The sequence below is a fragment of the Helianthus annuus genome, chromosome 1 (genome assembly GCF_002127325.2).
Source record: "Helianthus annuus cultivar XRQ/B chromosome 1, HanXRQr2.0-SUNRISE, whole genome shotgun sequence".
Classification (NCBI taxonomy): domain Eukaryota; kingdom Viridiplantae; phylum Streptophyta; class Magnoliopsida; order Asterales; family Asteraceae; genus Helianthus; species Helianthus annuus.
Window position 1 is genome coordinate 144,778,259 of NC_035433.2, and position 19,140 is coordinate 144,797,398.

Genomic DNA, 19,140 nt, shown 5'->3' on the forward strand with positions numbered 1-19,140 from the left:
TGGGGCGGTGGTTTGGTGGGAGTTCGGCAGAGGGGGAAAGCGGTGGTGGTTTGTGGGTTTTGATCTGTTTTGATTTGTGGGTTTTGATCTGTTGAATCTGGGTTTTGAATGTTTTGATTTGTGGGTTTTGATCTGTTGAATCTTGGCCTGTGTTCTTGGCCTGTGGTGGAAGGCGGTGGTGGGAGGTGGTCGGTCGGAAGACAGGGGGGGTGGTGGGTGATGGTGGGGGCGGAGGTAAATGGAGGTGATGGTGGTTGGTCGGTGGTGGGAGATTTACTCGCAGCCGACCCCCGGAGTTGATGAACTTTGCGTCGGCATCACTGAGAGCAACCACCTCGGCCACCTATTTTTGTGCCATTTTTGAAGGCTGCCGGAGTGCGGCAAACACCCAGGTGGTGGGCCGGCGGCAGCGCCGCCGTGAGCGGCGGAAGCCCTGGTCTCCTCCCGACGAGTTGATGATTTCTCTGGTATTTTTTTGGCCTGTGTTCTTCTTTTTTTCTGGGTTTAGTTGATTTTCTGGTGATTTCTTGGCCTGTGTTCTTCACATGTGTTCTTGAATGATCTTATTTAGTAGGTATTTTTGGGGGTGTTTCTGTTCTTGATCTTATTTAGTGGGTGTTGATTTATTGTGGGTTTCTCTCTTTAGAATCTGATGGTTTTTGAATCTGATGGTTTTTTGATATGTTAGTGGTTTTGATGGGTTTTGTTGGTGATTTGTGAATGTGTTGAATGTTGGTGATTTTGTGAATGTGTTGAATGCTTGATCAGTGATTTCGAATGTGTTGAATGTTTGGATAGTGAAAAAAAACTGTGGGTTTTGATATGGTCGATTTCGGCGGCGATGATGAAAAAAAAAGTAAATTTAGATGACGATGGTGCGGCAAGGACGTTGGAGGGTAGGTTTTTGAACCTGCAACCCCACTTTTGCAGCCTCTGATTATCGGAAAATCTGAGCCAAAACATCGTTTTTTCGAGAAATCCACTCGTTCTTTTGATTTTTGTTTGATTGGGTTTTTATTTTTATTGAGGCGTCGATGATGATAGCAATCTATCTGAGACATCTACCGAGTAGCGATTTGCTGGGTGCGTTCGTTTTTGTGTAAAAATCTTTTTAGATAAAACGTAGAACGTTTTACGTAAAACGTAAAACTTAATTTTTTTTACGTAAAACGTAAAACATAAAAAGTTTTACGTAAAATGTAAAACGTAAAAAGTTTAACGTAAACTTTTTAACGTAAAATGTAAAATTTTTAACGTAAAACGTAAATCATAAAAAGTTTTACGTATAACGTAAAACGTAAAAAGTAAAAAGTTTTACGTAAAATGTAAAAACTTAAAAGTTTTAACGTAAAACGTAAAACGTAAAACGTAAAAAGTTTTACGTAAAACGTATAAATTTTTAACGTAAAACGTACAACGTATAATTTATCCCGTAAAACGTAAATCTTTTTTTGAAAAAAAACGGGCCGTAAAATACGGAACGTAAAAAACGGCGCCAAACGTAAAACGTAAAACGTAAAACTTTTTACGTTAAATGTAAAAATTTTAACGTAAAACGTAAAAAGTTTTACATAAAACATAAAAACGTAAAACGTAAAAAACCGACGCGTAAAACATAGAAAAACATCAACGTAAGAAACCGGCGCGTAAAACGTAAAAAACGTTAACGTAAAAACGTCGCGTTGGAAAAACGACGCGTGAAAAAGTCGGGCGTAAAACGGGTCGTAAAAAACAGGAACTAATAAATGGGTCGTAAAACGGCGTGAAAAACGGAGCGTAAAACGGGTCGTAAAAAAAACGCGTAAAAAACGGGTCGTAAAAAAACGCACGTAAATTTTTTTTTCAAAAATTCTGATTTCAATATATTTCTTTAATAAAAAAACTGATTTTAGAAAAAAAAACATTTAATGCAATAGGACAAAAGTGTATTAAAAAACAATTAAACTAATAACACAAAAAAAAAAACAAAATTACCTAAATACCCATTTTGATTAAAGTATTAAAGACATAATAGGACAAAAAACTTTTAATATTAATATTAGCTACTTTTAATCTCATCCATCCATCTAGTTGATCTAAGGGCTAAAAAGTGGTTCTCATGGTTCTTACAACTAGAGGTGGTTTTCATTTTAGCGATCCCCTATATATATATATATATATATATATATATATATATATATATATATATATATAGGAGAGTTCAAATGAGAAGAAATTTTTTGTAACAAAAAAAAGAACAAATTTCAACCAATAAGAATGCTTTATTTTACTTTATTTAATATAAGTATTTAATGTTACTATAAGGGTACATTGGTAAATGTACATAGGTCATTAATTTGTAGTCTTCCTCTTTAATAGCTAATACATTACATTTTTTGTAACTTATCTTCAAAATATATATTTTTTCAAAAAAAAATAAAATAAAATAATTTAAAGTGTAGGATAAATTAGAAGTTGTGTAGGAAAGATTGCGAGTTGTGTAAGATAAATTTCAACGTGTAGGATTAATTTTGAAATATGTAGGACAACTTTTTGATGTGTGTAGCCAAAAAAAGTTAGTGTGGAGGATAATAGTCTTTATGACTAATTAATTAGTAAAAAATGATAATAAATGAGATAAGTGAAAAACTATTTAATGTTTTACAAAATTACCCTTTGTTCTTTTTCTTCTCAATTAAATTTTCTTCTCAAATGAACCTTCCCCTATATATATATATATATATATATATATATATATATATATAGGGTCAGGTTAACGTACAAATGCCCTTTTCGTACATTACGTATGCTACAATCTCAGCCGTCCGATCATCTTTCCGCATTGAATTCGCATGTTGTTTTTTTGTAACAATTTCGCATGTTGGTTTTTTAACATGCGATTTCATCAAAATTACCACATGCGAAATTGTTACAAAAAAAACAACAAGCTATTTCATCAAAATTATCACATGCGAAATTGGTACAAAAAAACAACATGCGAATTCCTCAAAAAATTATCACATGCGAAATTGTTATAAAAAAAACAATATGCTATTTCATCAAAATTATCACATGCGAAATTGGTACAAAAAAACAACATGCGAATTCATCAAAAATTATCACATGCGAAATTGTTATAAAAAACAACATGCGATTTTAAAATGCGGGAAGATGATCCGACGGCTGAGATTGAAGCGTACGTAATGTACGATAAGCAATATTGTACATTACACTTTACCTATATATATATATATATATATAGGGGATGGTTCAAATGAAAACCACTTTTATTGTGAAAACTCGAAAACTAACTAAAAAAAAGCCTAAAAAACACACAAAATTTTTTTTTTCAATTTTTATAAAAATCGCAGGTTTTTATATATAAAAATAACTTTTTTTCAAAAAAAAAACTTTTTTTTGTATTAAATATGTGTAATAATACACATGTGTAGTATTACACATGTGCACTACACAAAAAAAAAAATTTTTTTTGAATTTTTTTATATATAAAAACCTGCGAAAATTGGTTAGCAAAAAAAAATTGGTATGTTTTTTTGGCTTTTTTAATTAGTTTTCGAATTTTCACAATAAATAGTGGTTTTCATTTGAACCTTCCCCTAAATATATATATATATATATATATATATATATATATATATATAGGGGAAGGATGTATAGAAAACCCACTTTAATTTAGAAAACCCGGGAAACTCAAAGCTCCCGATGTTTTTTTTTCTTGAAAAAATTTGCACATGTTATATACATGTTGTTAAGGGTTTTGGGCAAAAAAAAAAAAATCAATAAGCGCCGAGTAGATATATTTTAAAAAAATAAACAAGTTTTGGTGTAACACATGTTACATTCATCTGACATATTTGTAACATGTGTTACATCAAAACTTGTTTATTTTTTTAAAAAATATCTACTCGGTGCTTTTTTTGATTTTTTTGCCCAAAACCCTTAAAAACATGTATATAACATGTGTAAATTTTTTCAAGAAAAAAAAACATCAGGAGCTTTGAGTTTCCCGGGTTTTCTAAATTAAAGTGGGTTTTCAATAGATACTTACATTATATATATATATATATATGGACAGGATCATTTCAGAACCATAAATATTTACAGAACTTGCAGAAATCTTAATAAACACTCTTTTTATTTATATATTTTTATGTTTAGGATAATTTTATCATTTATTATGTGTATTTTTACGATTACATACATGTTAAGACTAATTTTTTTTCATTTTTTATATGTAATTTTATAATTACACATATGTAAACTAGTTTTTTTTACATATATGTAATTAGTTATGACACATATATATAATCTCGGCAATTAAACATATGTAAACTATTTTTTAACATGTATGTAATCAAAGAAATACATATAATAGATGATAAAAAGATCCTAAATACAAAAACTTATATATAAAATGATTGTTTATTAGGAGTTCTGAAAGTTCTGTAGTTATTTAGAGTTCTGAAATGAACTCAACCCTATATATATATATATATATATATATATATATATATATATATAATGTAAGTATCTATGAAAAACCCATTTAATCTAGAAAACTTGGCAAACCTGAATTGTGTGGTCAAGATTGATACACGTCATATCTTCAAACACATGTTAAAAAGGCAAATTAGTCATTTGTTCAAGCTATCATTTCACCCTCTTCCCCATCCCATCAAGTCACTTATTACCCATCATCTCATCACTTTTTTAAGCCAAAAAATACATACATAATCCATCTCTTTCTTCCTTCTTCATCCCCCATTCCTTTCTTCTTCAAAAACCCTAACTCCATTGCTTTCTCCCATTGATCATTCTCATCTCTTTCTCTCTCACACACAAACTCAAACTCAAACACAGTGCTAGTTTTTATCGGTGTTTCATGGGTGACCCACATGACTTTGTGGATGATCTTAGTGCGTACTCTCCTAGACGTGTATTCTAGAACAACTTCATCGGTGATCGAAGCCACCAAATCTGAAGATCGAAGCCATCATTGAAGATCGAAGCCACCATCAAAGCTCTCAAAGAAAAGGAAGCTCGATGTCATTTTAATCACATCTTTGTTTCTGTTTTTTAGAGAGAGAAAGCTAATGTTTTGGAAGGAGAAACAACAATTTTCATCTTGTTCGCCTAGACACCAAGAACACACGCACATGTGTGTGAGAGAGAAACAGGTTTAAAGATCTTACTTTTGTTATTTATGTAATTTGTTTAGATTTATACTTTGTATAACGTTTGGTAGATTTAAAATCAGAGCTAGTTTGTTTATTTTATTTTTTAAATCAAGATCTAGAAGAAATTTTTGTATGTTGTATTTCTCTCTTCAAAGTGTATTGATATTTTTTATGAAGATTAATGTTAAATTTCTTAATTTTGTTTGTCCAGCGATTTTGAGTTAATGATTGCTTTTAGTTGGATTTTGTGTGGGGGGGGGGGTGTGGGTGAGCTGGGTTTTTTTAGGGTTTATAAATTGGATTTGGTTTAATTTATTTTCTGGTTTTGTTTAAATTCAGCATCACCATTGATGGTAGATAATTAGTTTGAAAATCCATAATTTTTACGATGTATGTATCAAATTTCTTTGTTGTTTAGTTGTTTTTTGAATAAATTCACTCCGATATTACATTTTCATTACCTTTAGAAAGTCCATAATTTAATCGGATATCGGGTTTGTTTTACAAATAGAAATTCATGGTTTTTACTGGCATAATTTGCTACATATGTTACATTTCTATCAGCTACATTTATGTGAAAAGTATACTGGTATTTTTTACGAAGATTAATATTGACTTTCTAAATTGTTTGTACAGAGTATATTGATATTTTTACGAAGATTAATGCTAAAATTTCTAAACTGTTTGTCATATATGTTGTAACACGTGTTACACTACGGGTTACATATGTTGCATATAGGGTGTTACATGTGTTACACCCAGTGGGCTAGACATGTATACACATGTTACATGTTGATGTTACCTGCGTTTATAGCCTCTTGTCTAACACATGAGTATACAGTTGTTAATGTAATTAGGTTTTGTGGTTTTTTATTTACCTTTCAATATCTAACATATACAAGAAACATGTTTGTTAGCACATATGTTCTTTTTATTAAGTTTCATGAGAATGACAAGTGTTTATATGCAAATATAATATAACATGATGTAATATGACGTGTACCTATTTATTCCTTTAATTTGTTACACTAGTCTCATATACTGCTAGTTACATATATTACTTATTTATCAATTGATGTGACATTTTGGATGATGTAATGTTGTTACATATGTAATTTTACTAAGTTTAAACTAACACTGACGGAGCTGCACATATGTAACATATGTTTCGCTAGAGGATAACACATGTATAGCCACATTACACATGTTACATATGGTTGTTACATGTGTTACACAAGTGGGTTAGACATGTATACCCATCTTACACATGTTACATGTTGATGTTACCTGCGTTTACAGCCTCTTGTCTAACACATGAGTATACACTTGTTAATGTGGTTTTTACAGCCTCTTGTCATACATTACTTGTTTACCAATTGATGTGATGTTTTAGATGATGTAAAGTTGTTACATATGTAATTTTACTACGTGTAACCCGACATAAAGAGGGTTGCACATATATAACATATAGAGGGTAACACATGTATAGCCACATTACACATATTACATATAGTTGTTACATGTGTTACAACGTTAAGGTTACACATGAGTATACACGTTATACGTATTTCATATAGTTGTTACATGTGTTACAACATTAGGGTTCACATGAGTATGCATGTATACATTTTCATAAGTTTAAAGGTTTACCTTTTTTTCATTTCTGCATGTGTTCAACATATATTGCCCCGAAGTGTAACACATGTTACAACATACAGGACAAACATTTTAGAATGTAGCTGGTAGGAATGTAGCTGGCAGAAGTGTAACATATGTAACAAAATAAAGGGATAAATAGATTGTATATATTATAAAAAAAACATTACCATCAAACTTAAACTTAACATAAGTGTTTTATATGAACTTAAATATACAAAAATATCCAAAAACTATCATACAGGACAAACACTAGAGAGGTAACACATGTATAGCCACGTTACACATGTTACATAGGAGATTAATAAGTTTTAACTATAGAAGATTAATATTGATGTACTTGTTTTGTTCACAGGTGAAAAGATGTTTTGTGTTCAAGATGAAGATGGTTATCAAGAAGCGAAGCCCGCCGAAGGATTAAAACGCATCATCAGGTTTTCATGGTGACGATGGTGTGTTTTTTGGTTGGCTTCTATGTGTTGTGAAGATGGATGTTGTTGTGAAGACCATTTTTAGAAGCATTACAACTATTGATATAAAATTCATTTTTATTTTCATTGTTAGTATGCCCATTTTTGGATGAATACGGATGTTGTTGTGAAGGCAATTCTTTTTTGATGCAACAACTATATGTAACATGTGTAACCTTGACGTTGTAACACATGTAACACCTATATGTAACATGTGTTAGATATGTCAGTCCCTTTGGTGTCAATTTAAACTTAGTAAAATTACATATGTAACAACATTACATGATCCAAAATGTCATATCAATGAACAAACAAGTAATATATGTAACTATAAGTATATGAGACTAGCGTAACGAATTAAAGGGACAAACGATACACTTCATGTTACATATGTACCTAGAGTTGTTATTAACAATGTTATTAGAAGATAAAAAAAACTGCATTAACGTATATTTTTTACACTGAACCCAGCTTATTGGTCATAAGTCTTATACATGGCAAGAAGTTCTTCCAGTGTGACATATGATTTAACAATAATAGGATGATATTGCTCGTTGACATTCGGTGTCCACAATTTAGTGCCAATAGAAGACTCGTAAAGATGGTAACGTGGAGTATGTTCTAGATCATTTATGGACATAGGGATGGATGTTAGTATAAGTTTACGTGCGTTATGAACGTTGTAATACGTTTAGCACCCTAGGGTAACAAAAAAAGATCACACATGACACTTGTCGCCATGTTACACATGTTAATTGTGCGTGCACATGTAACATCTCCTCTACAACGTATGTAACATCCTTAAAAGTTGTGTTCCTACTATGCTTTATATTTTTTAAGTACTTATAGGTAAACATGTTTTAAAGATACAACCTATAACATGTGTTACACCGAAATGTTACACAAGTGTTTCCAGTTTACACATGTTACATCTTGTGTAACTCTGCTTTATATTTTGTAAGTGTTTCCAGTTTCCAGTTTAAACATGTTTTAAAGATACAACCTGTAACATGTAAGTATTTATAGGTAAACATGTTTGAAAGATACAACCGTATCACCTTACAAGTTATATGTTTTGCTGATAAACGCCATGTCACACATGTTACACACTATAGAGTGAAACAACAGTATTGAACGCTGCTACACATTTCCCATTCTGTCGTAACATGTGTAACCTTTTTGAGGGTTTCGATGTTGTAGGTTTATACAAACTTAAATATATACAAATGATCCAAAAATGATCATACATGTATTACCCTCTAGTGTAACATAAGTTACAAACATGTCTTACATATGTGCAGCCCCGATTTTTTGTAACAAAGGGGTTGAACATGCGTAACACATGTTTGTAACATGTGTTACACTAGAGGGTAACTTCTGTGCAATGTCAAAGGTACCCACCACCTGCCCTTCATCGACTTCTTGTTCCCATTCTTCATCGGTTTCTCCATCTACCTTCTTTTGCTTTATGGCCACCTTTTGTCATATCCGATATTGTAGTTCCCTTTCTTCCTGCCAAGATCCCTTCTCGTTTGGTTGCAACTGCTATGGTCAAGTCGTAATAACACAAGTTACAATCCAGTATTTTTAATTACTAATTAAAAAAATAGTAGTAACATAACTAACACTAGTTACCTTCTACCCAATTATGCACTGAACTTGAAGACTCCCTAAATTTTGAGTTATTATCTGCATCATTTCACACATAATGTTTTGTTAGGTTTCTTCCCAGTCCCAGTCCTGCCCAAGAAATGAAAAACACAAATATTAGTAGTCAGCAAAAGAGTACTTGCTAAGATGAGGATACAACAATTACCATTCACCATTTCAATATCCACTCATATCAAAACAAAATATGTAACACCATGTATGCACCATATATTGTCCGAAAGTGTAACATATGTTACAACATACATGACAAACAGTTTAGAATCTAACTAGCAGAAATGTAGCTGGCAGAAATGTAACATACGTAACTAGTTATGCCTGCAAAAATTTGAAACATTTAACACTAATTATAAAAAAGAACAACTTAACCAACAAAATTTTGAAACCTTTTCTGTAACAATTATGGATTTTCAAACTAATTATCTACTAATAGTTGGGATGCCCAATTTAAACAAAAAACAGAAAACAGAAAACAAAATAAAGCAAATCCAATTCATAAAACCTAAAACAAACCCAACCCATAAATATTGGCCAACAAACTGAAAATATCAAAAAACTAAAAATGATTTTAACATCAAAACAAAAACCTGCAAAATACATGAACATTAACCCTTTACTAGAACACTTTGAGCACACAAAAAGTTATTGACAACCCTTTTAACAAAAAAAATCAAGTGTGTTCTTGCTGTTAGTAGAACACTTATCGGATCTAGAATCGTCCGATGAACACGATGAAGATCTTCAAAAATGATTCTCTCTCACACACTTGTGCGTGTGTTCTAGATGAACATGATGAAGATTTGTACCGTCGTACTGTGTTGGAGAGATTGAATGGGGGTGATGATGGTTTACTCTTTCTGGCGAATGTGAAGAGGGAGAGAGAATTAGAGATTTGGATGTTGAAGAGAGAGAATTAGAGATCTGGATGTGAATGAATGATGTTCTTGGTGTTCTAGATATTTTGAATTCTCAAAGAAGAAGAGAGAGAGAGAATGAGATATGGATGATGATGGTTTTGATGGTGATGGTGACAATTATACAGAAGAGAGAGAATGAGATATGATATTTTTGACATAACTACCCTCATGGCCCACTCATCAACATAAGTTATGTATTAAATTTAAATCCATAAACCATAAATTTTCCCTAACCCTTAGATGATGTTGATCAATGGTTATAAAGTGAGTTTCCTACGTTTTCTTAGTACAAATAAGTTTTTTATACATCCTTCCTATATATATATATATATATATATATATATATATATATATATGTATGTATATATATAGGGGACCGCTAAAATGAAAACCACACCCAGTTGTAAGAACCGAGAGAACCACTTTTCAACCATTAGATCTTCAAAATGGATGGATAAGATTAAAAGTAATTAAAACTAATATGTGCGTGTGTTCTAGATGAACATGATGAAGATTTGTACCGCCGTACTGTGTTGGAGAGATCGAATGGGGGTGATGATGGTTTACTCTTTCCGGCGAATGTGAAGAGAGAGAGAGAGAGAATTAGAGATTTGGATGTTGAAGAGAGAGAATTAGAGATCTGGATGTGGATGAATGATGTTCTTGGTGTTCTAGATATTTTGAATTCTCAAAGAAGAAGAGAGAGAGAATGAGATATGGATCATGATGGTTTTGATGGTGATGGTGACAATTATACAGAAGAGAGAGAATGAGATATGATATTTTTGACACAAATACCCTCATGGCCCACTCATCAACATAAGTTATGTATTAAATTTAAATCAATAAACCATCAATTTTCCCTAACCCATAGATGATGTTGATCAATGGTTATAAAGTGAGTTTCCTAGGTTTTCTTAGTACAAATAAGTTTTCTATACATCCTTCCCCTATATATATATATATATATATATATATATATATATATATATATATATATATATATATATATATGTAGGGGAAGGATCATTTCAGAACCATAAATATTTACAGAACTAGCAGAACTCCTAATAAACAATCTTTTTATTTATATATTTTTATGTTTAGGATAATTTTATCATTTATTATGTGTATTTTTATGATTACCTACATGTTAAGAGTAATTTTATCATTTTTTATATGTAAATTTAAAATTACACATATGTAAACTAGTTTTTTTTACATATATGTAATTAGTTATTACACATATATATAATTTGGCTATTAGGCACTTGTAAACTACTTTTAAAATGTATGTAATTATAAAAATACATATAATAGATGATAAAAAGATCCTAAATACAAAAAGTATATATATAAAATGATTGTTTATTAGGAATTCTGAAAGTTCTGCAATTATTTAGAGTTCTGAAATGAACCCAACCATATATATATAGGGTGGGGTTTGGCTACAAAGTTCATTTTTCCTACAAAGTGTACAAAGTTATAAAACATCAAAATTTCAGCCATAAAACACACTCAAAACCCATAAATAACGGAGTGAAGATCACTAAAACACAATATCCAAACCCTAACAGTTCATAAAAACTTCAAACACACCATCGTAGAACTATCAATATAAAACACAACATGATAATCAACATAAAACACACTAATTTTAGTCATTCGATAATCAAAGTCTTATCATCCAAAACACAACACAAAACCCACACATATGGAGTTTTAGTAATCTACACTTTGTTATTTGTGGGTTTTGAGTGTGTTTTATGGTTGACATTATGGTGTTTTTTGACTTTGTACACTTTGTAGGAAAAATGAACTTTGTAACCAACTTCCACCCATATATATATTGAAACCCGTTCAAGTAGCGTATTGACAAGACACTAGTGGTTCAAAAACCAATTTGATTTGTTTATTTATTTTTTTAAGGGCAAATTTCTTTTATTTTTGTCATTTGTGAGACTTTAACCCAAGACCCGTCACTACTAGAAAATACACTAATCTTGACACGCGAACAATGACACACGCATATTTTATGACATTCAAAAGTGTATGTCAAGAAAAAAATGTCATGGTTTACAAAATTTAATAAATTTATGACATTCTTTTTTGTGTGTCATGTTTTTAGCGTCATAAATAAAACTTGATTTATCTTGACACACAAACAATGACACACACTCATTTTATGACATTCGAAAGTGTATGTCAAGAAAAAAATGTCATGGTTTTACAAAATTTATGACACACTTTTTGTGTGTCATCATTTTAGCGTCATTAAAAAACAAGATCTATCTTGACACGCGATTAATGACACACGCTTATAAACCCAATTAAGTTTATTAATTTATTCTTATTTTTTAACTAAAAAATATACCTTTCAACCTATAGCCACCCCCATCTTTCACCTCTGCCACTTAAACCCAATGCCAACATTAGCCCCCATAGCCACAACCCACTACCGCAAACCCTAACCCCAAACTCCATCATCTTACACACCGCCCACCGTACCAAATACAATGTCCGCACTCACTGCCACCACCCCCAACCAAAGTTAACCGGGACCCTAGATTGCACCAACAGCTGCCTACGTAACCCACCCCAATCACTTGAATCCAAAAGGCACCTATAAATAGTTAGGGTCTCATCTTTCATTCCCCACGCTCTCCACACCTTTTGGCACATTGACAATGGTGGATGCTGACTTCACCGGAGTCGTCGTCTGCTTCCACAACGACAAGGGTTACTACTTCATCAAGCCAGACAACGACGATTAATGTTACGACTTCATTCACCAATAAAAGATTCAAGCCAACGATTAATGTTACAGTTGTGGATGTATCTGGTGGTGATTGGGCTCGTAACCGCGACAATTATGGTGGCGGAAGTCGTATGTATGCGTTTATGTATATGCAATTGCATCGTATGTGTGTACGTCTGTATGTGTTAGTTAGGATGAGCAAATGGTACCGGGTACCGGTACCGAATTTACCAACCAGGTATATTTTTGGTACTGGTCTGGTACGGTATTTATCGATTTTCACACTAAAATACCGGTACCGTAACGGTACCGAACCTTACCGGGTATATATTCGGTATCGATAACGGTATCCACTTTTGAGGATTTTCGGTACCGGTTCAATACCGAACGGGTACCATGCTCATCCCTATGTGTTAGTGTATGAATGTATATATGTATGTATGTACTAATGTGTATGTATGTAGATAGTATACGCGTGTATATATGTGTACGTGTGTGCATATTATGTATATGTGTATATAGTTAATTTTATTATCGATACAGTAGGCAAAAAATAGTTTTTTTTTTTTAAATTTTAGAGTAAACTGCAATTTTACCTCCTGGGGGTAAAATTGCAATTATTTCATTAGGGGGTAAAGGTGCCAATTGGTCTAAACCTCAGGGGGTAAAATGGCAGTTTACTCTAAATTTTATAAATACAATTTCTTTTTGTTGGGATTGTTTTAAGAAATTAAATTGATAAATTAATTAACCTATGTAGTGTTGACCAGTCAAAAAATTTCGTATCTCATCCCCGAGCGCCAAAATCTACCCTTATTTTCATTTCCCTCCTAATCTTCACCCCATTTCCCCAACCCTCTTGCTGCCAAAGTCTTGCAACCCCTCCGACCAATCCCCACCTTTTGCCGCCGTCACCACCACTTCCACATTTTTTCGTTGTCACCATTGCAACCCCCTTGCCGCCGTCACCACCGCAACCACCTCCGCTGCCGCCACCGCCACCACTCACCCCATTCCCGTCGCGTCACCACCTCCGTCGCTGTTTCAGGCGAGTCCATCTCCAAAATTACCACCACACCCACCAACCGGGCACAAGACGAACCCCCACCTTCAACCTCCATCTTCATCCACCGCTCCGAAACCAACACCAGCAGCCGTCATCACCAACAACCCACTAACATCCAAAATCGGTATGTACATTCCTAAGTTCTTTGTAATTTCAGTAGATTTCTTTCATTTTTCAGTTTAATACACATACATTCTAGTCGATTGGGTGGGTCTTTTGTCCATTTGAGGTTTTGATTCCATGATGTTTGAGTTTTTATAGTAAAAGACAAGTGTTGTTATGGTTTCGGGTCTAGTCTAGGTGTGGGTTGGGCTGGGTATTCAGCTTGTTGCGGGTTGGTTTTCAGATTGTTCCAGATCCATGTGCGGTTTGGGCATGGGTTTTAAGGTTTTGTTGCGGGTCAGCGTGCTGGTTGGGCTTGGGTTTCAGATTGTTGCGGGTCTTGGTGCGGGTTGGCCTTGGGTTTTCAGATTGTTCCGGGTGGGTTTTCATATTGTTGCGGACAATTAATGCAATTGGATAATTGGCCACAGATCTAGGCCCAGACTTGCAAGTTCAATACCATCAAAGAGTGCTACCAGCTCTAGCTACTGCAATGGACGGCTTTAATAACCCGCGAGTTCAGGTAAAATATGTTTATTACTTTATTAATATGCATATATGTTAGCATCTGTTGATGATTCATCACAGGTAACTCACACATCATCACTTATAGTTTCTAGTCTTACAACTTTTCTAGTTTACGTTTAATGTCTCACTTACACTTTGTACATCAATAGGAACACTTCCAAAAGTACTATGATGTAGTCATGCCTTATTTAAAAGCTATATTAGTTAATGCAAATGATAAAGCCAATCATATGCTTCGAGATAAGGCCATGGAATGCATTAGTTTGGTTGGAATGGCTGTTAGGAAGGAAAAATTTAGAGACGATGCTAAGCAGGTATGTTTTTGTTTGTTATATATATATACACACACACATTCTCATCTTATATATAATATGGAACTTATAGACGTGGTTTTTGATTGTTTGTTAAGGTAATGGAAGTGCTCATGTCGTTGCAAGGATCTCAAATGGAGACTGATGATCCCACTACCAGCTACATGCTTCAAGTAGGTGTTAATTTTTAGAACAGTCGATAAAAAAATAAATAAAATAAGCCTATGGACTTTTGCTCAATTTGCACATAAAACATGTCACTTGATGTTATTTTTGCATGAATAAATCCCCCTTTCACTTTTAAGTTTATCGATGAAAGTCATTTGATTTATTTATATTTTTACAAAAAGTATCTTCATTAATGAACTTCCTGTTGAACGTTTAGTTGATTGGGGTTCTGTTCTATATCTTTAACATGTCAAACAAGTATAATTAAAAAGTTAGCTAGAAAGCAAACGGGCCAAGTTAGTCGAACTAGATCATTTCGTTTGTAAAGTTAGATTATTATTGACATAGTGTAGTTTGTAATGACATTTGACTCGCTAATTATATAGAAGCAGTCTTATATTATATAAAACGCATTCCGAGTCTCACCCAACCTGGCCATTATGAAACCTTCAGCTTTTAGTTGTAGAAGTCAACTTTTTTATATAAGTAAGAAAAAAGAATGATAAAAACAAAATTTAAACATTATATACAATTGTTTTAATTTTTTAACAGATATTGTGGGTTACCACCCGCGCTCCGCAGCGGGATCGAAATGTAGATAAAAATAAGCAAATCATGAGAGTTAAAATTGTTTGATGTTTTAGTTAAGGGGCTAAACTTGTCACTATTAAAGTTGAGGGGCTAAAGTTGTTTATTAATCAAGTTGAGGGGCAAAAGTTGTTTTAATTAAGGGGCTAAACATGTTATTACCGCAGTGGAGAGGCTAAACATGTCATTATTAAAATTGAGGGGCTAAAGTTTTAATTAATTTGTTATTCTTATGCGTGGCAAAATGTGCTCACTGTGTTGGTTTAGTCGTTGCAGGAACCCGATATAGAAATCTGCGCAAGTATGCTGGATGCCTTGAATGAATGTATACAGGTTAGTTAGTTTATTTTTGTTCACTTCGCAGGCAATATGACCTTCACTAAACATGTGAATTCTTAATTATAATTGGTGCAGGTATCTGGACCACTTTTAGATGAAAATCAGGTGCGAAGCATAGTGGATGAAATTAAGCAGGTGATCACAGCAAGTTCGAGTAGAAAAACCGAAAGAGCAGAAGGGGCTAAAGCTGAAGATTTTGATACTGAGGAAGGAGAATTGCTTAAAGAGGAAAATGAGCAACTAGAAGAAGTCTTTGACCAGGTTCTTACAATGCTCGTTGTAGATACCATTGATCTCGTGGTGAATCTTTGACACTTTGGAGCTTTAGACATATACTAAGGTACAAATTTCTTTTCTTAACCTGTCGGATTCGACCTGTTTGAACCAGAAGTTTTTTTTTTATATTTTTTCCACATATTATTATTATTATTTTAAATTAGCATAATATAGCTAACTATTTAGTTTGATTGTTGGGATTTTTTTGGTTTAAACATCTCGACAAATTAATTTTTTTTAATTTCTAAGACCTATAGAGACATTATTGATAGTTTCCCTATAGAATACATGTTTATTGAAATAGAGACTCAACTATATATATACTAGGTTAGAACCCCGTGTATTACACGGGTTGAATAATATAATTTTATATACTAAGTAATAAAATAATTACATCTTGAGTTAATTGCCAAAATCGTCCCTGAGGTTTGGGCACGCTTGTCAAACATACCCCTCATTAAACAGTGTTTTTTAACTAAGTTAGTCATTTGGATGAAAATGACAAAAAAATGCCAAACGTGAGGGGCAAAATGGTACAAAAAGTTCATTTTGGACGAAAATGGCAAACGTGCCCAAACCTCGGGGACGATTTTGGCAATAAATCCTTTTAACGAAATAGTTGATTAAAATAAATATTTTTATTTTAATATGTGATTATCAGTTATCCTTGTCCTTATCATCAAAATATAAAAACAATAGTTAATTACATAGTTAGTCCCTGTGGTTTGCATAAAATAACATACTTAGGTATTAAAAGAATCACCTTCTAAGGTATTAGCTTTTCATTTTGTAACGTTTGGAGATATTAACTTCTAGGGTGTTAACAACATACTTAATACTTAGATACTAATAGAATTTGAATTTAAACCTACAAATAACGTTAATATCTCCAAACGTTACAAAATGAAAAGTTAATACCTAGAATGTGATTTTAAACTATTAGTACCTAAGTATGTTACTTTGGGCAAACCGTAGGGACCAACTATGTAATTAACTCTAAAACCAATTAAACCTACCAATTAAATACATCTTTATCATTATAAAAATTTAAAACACTAATATATTTTTTTAGATTTTAATAATTAATATATGATTATAATAATTAATATATTATTATCAGTTATCTTTATCTTTATCATTAAAATCTCTTCTACAAATTTTAAATTTAATATTATTAAGAATTGATTTTTCATAATAAATATTTAAAAAAATAATTAAGACCGCCTCATAGAGCGCCATGTGTCCATTACATGGTTTCTTTTATTATATAGTATAGATATATCTGATATTCTCATCCTAGTAACCAAAAGGAACCTAGTTCAACATTTGTAGGAAAAACATGGAACTAGCCAATTTAAAACACTAAATTCCAATGGACACTCTTAGTGGTGGCAAAGTGGGCAAGTTGGGTGTGTTTGGGTAATGGGTCAAGATGGGATTGAGTTAGGATGAGTATAGGTCAGGATGGGTGTATTAAAGAAAAGGTCGGATGGGTAATAGGTCAAGATGGGTTTGGGTTAGGATGGGTTTAGGTTAGGATAGGTTTTGGTAAAGATGAGATGAAAAAATAATTAAATAATTAAAAAATATATATATATATATATATATATATATATATATAAATATATAATAATAAATTTTTTTAAAAATTAATAAAGAATGATAAAAAATAAAGATAGTAAAAATTTAAAAAAATAATAAATTTACTAGTTTTGCTAATTGTGTTGTTTTGAATATTTAATTCATGTACTGATGAATTTGATATTTTGATTTTACGAAGGCAGAAAATTGGCATCGTAATGGAAGAAGTTTAGCTCGAAGGAGTTTGGGATTACGACTTCGATGGTCACAAAGTCTACACGGATAGTTTTGAATGGTCTTAAAAGAAAAGGTAAACTTATTCAGTAGTTGAATTTTGGATGCGTTAGTACAGTCTACTTTAGCTTTTGAGGATTATTATGATGTGTTTGTGTAGTTCAAGAAAAATATTTATGGGCTGGACACAAACCCAAACCCAAACACATCGAGGATGTAAGTAGAGTGGTTGCAGATCGATTGTATAAAAGAAAGGGCAATGACATCGTCATATTTCCCTACAATCCCGGGTTTGATTTTCCTTTTAAATAAGTATTCGTAAAGACCTATTATCTTAATTTATTTTGATTGAATTTTGGATTTTGGATTTTGAAGAAGCCATTGGGTGCCAACATAATGGTTAAACTCATCTGGTTTAACGCTAGGGTAAGCACTTAATCCCTTATTTAAATTGTGGTTGTAATGATATTGTAAATATTGAAACCCTTTAGTTTAAAATTAAATTGCAATGGTTTCACATTTCTTGATATTTTTAATTGTGGTAGTGTCCACGTCAGCCAGGAGGTACTGAATGCGACTACTATGTGATGAAGTTCATGAAGGAGTTAGCTTACGAAGGAGTTGAAATACTTGACAATGATAATGTAAGTTTAGGCATATTTTAGTCTGTATATTAGAGAAATATGTACTTATATATCCAAAAGAATGCTTAAATTCATATATTAGGATTAAATTCTGATTTTTAAGATTTATTTTATTTAATTGTTGTCTCAGGCTGGGAAAGGAGTAGAAGAATACTCGGCTGTGGATATGGATGACATTCGTGAAGATTGGTCGACTTATGCGGTTAACTCTATTTTTAAGTTATAAATCGTATTTTAGGTGTTGATAATGTATTGGCAAACAATTCTTTTTTTGTTAACGTTAAAATATTTGTAGTATACTTGACAAATGATTATGTAATGGATTGTTTTGGTATATATATGTGTGTATTTGTTTTATGAAAAAGATTTATTGTTTTTGTTATTATACATGTATCCAGGGCAAATTAGTAATTTTATAAAAAAAATTTATACAATTAAAAGCATGACACGCGTAAATGAATGTCATACGTATGTGTCATAAATGCTTGTCATGAATGTGTGTCATTAAAAAGTGTCATAAAATGGGTGTCATTAAAAGGTGTCATAAAATGAGTGTCATCAATGTGTGTCATTAAATGCGTGTCATTAAATGTGTGTCATGAATGCGTGTCATTAAATGTGTGTCATAAAAACATGACACACAAATGCATGTCATGT

General features: G+C 32.3%; 1 protein-coding gene across 1 annotated transcript; it reads left to right on the forward strand.

The window, feature by feature from the left end:
• Positions 1-12,582: 12,582 nt before the first annotated feature.
• LOC110933560 lies at positions 12,583-18,823 on the forward strand. Its single transcript, XM_022176779.1, has 11 exons — positions 12,583-12,808; positions 13,417-13,836; positions 14,246-14,337; positions 14,492-14,656; positions 14,752-14,826; positions 15,686-15,742; positions 15,824-16,088; positions 17,805-17,915; positions 18,000-18,265; positions 18,385-18,483; positions 18,614-18,823. Exons 1-7 carry the CDS (start codon positions 12,583-12,585, stop codon positions 16,058-16,060), a joined length of 1,272 nt encoding a protein of 423 aa, XP_022032471.1. The 3' UTR covers positions 16,061-16,088; positions 17,805-17,915; positions 18,000-18,265; positions 18,385-18,483; positions 18,614-18,823.
• Positions 18,824-19,140: the final 317 nt, after the last annotated feature.

Bases quoted from the DNA above. Each gene is read 5' to 3' on its own strand.
- LOC110933560 (XM_022176779.1), top strand. From the start codon at position 12,583: ATGCTGACTTCACCGGAGTCGTCGTCTGCTTCCACAACGACAAGGGTT. The intron at 14,657-14,751 runs GTATGTTTTTGT...TTGTTTGTTAAG, and splicing joins TTAGAGACGATGCTAAGCAG to GTAATGGAAGTGCTCATGTC. The intron at 15,743-15,823 runs GTTAGTTAGTTT...TAATTGGTGCAG, and splicing joins CCTTGAATGAATGTATACAG to GTATCTGGACCACTTTTAGA.